The sequence below is a fragment of the Meleagris gallopavo genome, unplaced genomic scaffold (genome assembly GCF_000146605.3).
Source record: "Meleagris gallopavo isolate NT-WF06-2002-E0010 breed Aviagen turkey brand Nicholas breeding stock unplaced genomic scaffold, Turkey_5.1 ChrUn_random_7180001862727, whole genome shotgun sequence".
NCBI classification, from domain to species: Eukaryota; Metazoa; Chordata; class Aves; order Galliformes; family Phasianidae; genus Meleagris; species Meleagris gallopavo.
In genome coordinates, this window is record NW_011128316.1 from 1 (window position 1) to 2171 (window position 2171).

General features: G+C 38.7%; 1 protein-coding gene across 1 annotated transcript; it reads right to left on the reverse strand.

Moving 5' to 3' along the window:
- Positions 1 to 1686: 1686 nt before the first annotated feature.
- Positions 1687 to 2164, reverse strand: LOC104915959 (nicotinamide phosphoribosyltransferase-like). The gene is made up of 2 exons (XM_010726927.3): positions 1997 to 2164; positions 1687 to 1856 (listed from the first exon to the last, which is right to left on the reverse strand). Exons 1-2 carry the CDS (start codon positions 2123 to 2125, stop codon positions 1716 to 1718), a joined length of 270 nt encoding a protein of 89 aa, XP_010725229.1. The 5' UTR covers positions 2126 to 2164; the 3' UTR covers positions 1687 to 1715.
- Positions 2165 to 2171: the final 7 nt, after the last annotated feature.

Here is a 2171-nt window from a genome sequence, read left to right on the forward strand (position 1 = left end):
AACAGGCTGCCCAGGGGGGTTGTGGAGTCTCCTTCTCTGGAGATATTCAAGTCTCGCCTGGACGCCTACCTGTGCGACCTGGTGTAGGGAACCTGCTTTGGCAGGGGGGTTGGTCTCGATGATCTCTAGAGGTCCCTTCCAACCCCTACAATTCTGTGGTTCTGTGAACATAAGCTAAACAGACTGCTAGATTAGCTAGGAGATGAGACACCAACCAAATCCTACGTACAATTCAACTACAGGAAATTTAGATGAAATCTTTTGTTTTCTATACAACGACTACGAAATATATCTTTCTTCACAGTCAGTCTCCTTTGCATAAAAATTCTGTGATACAGCACATCAAGAAGTGCTCACAAACAGCATACTGAAAGAGCAATAAGCAGAGCTTTGTGCAGAGAAGTTAGCATAAAGCAGTGTCAGGCAGCTGCTGTGCCTGCAGACTTGTCACACAGACCCATGGCTTTAGGGAAACAGGGCCTACAAAAGAGTGCATCTCCCCATCATTTCCCAAGGAGCCATAGAACCTGCACCACATACAGACCTCTCCAACATCCCATTACAGAAAACACTTTTATGAATCATTTCACCTGACAAAAATGAAGGAACCATATACTGCCTTATTTCAGGCCCCAAGTCTTCTAACTTCTGAACTCTCATAACAGAGATTCTTGCTACTATCTAATCTAGACCTCCCCTCTTTTAGTTTAAAACCATTATCACTTGTCCTATCATCATACTTCCAGACAGAGAGTCTGTTTCTTAGGTCTTTGCATCCTGAGTATGTTATCTAAGGAGACTGTTTGCTTTCTGTGTTTACATTTCTCAGAGATGTCAGTTTTATGATTATTGTTGCATAAAAACTTTGTGCCTAATAGTATTCCTCTGCATTGTAGCACAGAAATGTGTCTCCAAGTACTAGAAAACTCAAGAATCTTCCAGATTTTAATGGCTGAAGTATAATTTGATAGCTTGCTTATTTTCAAACCTCTTAATTCAGGAAGAGACATGCAGTTAAACAGTTTATTGCTCATACAATGAAAAATTAAAGAAATTTCCAGCTGAAAGCCTGGAGACTGGCCTAAAGAGCTATTTTACTGAAATAGTACTTAATTTTGTGATTGCAAAAAATTAATAAGGAAACTGAATTTGTGGATTAATTTACAGCTTTGAAAAGGAAACTCCAGGCACAGAACATTAACACCTGAAGGATCTGTTTTACAAATCTCAAATTGGAAAGCAAATACAAGTTCAATAAAATCTGCCCTTCTCCCCCTTCACCTCAGGATGTTACTTGAATTGCAGAGCATGGCTCATACAGAAATACTTGGCTAGCATAATATTCTCACAGAACATCTAAAATGGGAAAAGATCCAGAAGGATCAGGGTCTTGCCCTCTAGACCTTTCGCAATCTTTGCTGCCCTTTTTGGAGGTTCTCCAGTAGCTTTATATCCTTCTAATATTCCATTACATTAAGATAAACTAGTTTTGGAGAAAAAAGCAGTATCTCTTGTTTCTGAACAGAGACAAAAGACAGATAATTGTACAATCTGGACATTCTAACAACATTTTACTGGTACTGAATTTTGCACTGGAGATACTTATGAAGTACTGAGACAGAAGTTGAACTAAAATATAATTTCACAATTTGTTTTCAATTAACTTTTTTCCAGTCTACTTCTGCATGAAGAACAATGTAATAAGCCTTGAAAATTCATACCTGCCCATACTCTTCAAGATCTCCCTTTCCTTCTTCAAGTGTCACAAAATCTCCAGCAGGTGTCCTATGCAAAGACAGTCGGCCTTTCTTTGACCTTTTGTTTGGATCAGCTACTGGATCCTTGAAGACATTTACCTAAAACCAAAAGTACATTGGGCTTTGTTGGAGTTGTGTACCTTATGTAGATGGCAGTAATCTAACAGGAGGTATGAAAAAGTTTGTCAATGGGGAGGCCTCGGCTGAAAATATAATGGTAGAAGTAGTATAAGACATACCCCAAGACCGTTGGTTACCACGTAGCTACATTTGAAGGAACAGTTTAAGAGATCTCTAGTTAGCTTCTGCAACAAAGCTCCACCAGATCCAAAGGCAATATTTTCAATACTCCATTTATTCTTCTTCATTCCCTCTACAATCTAATAGAAAAAGAAAATTATGTTAGAATATGCT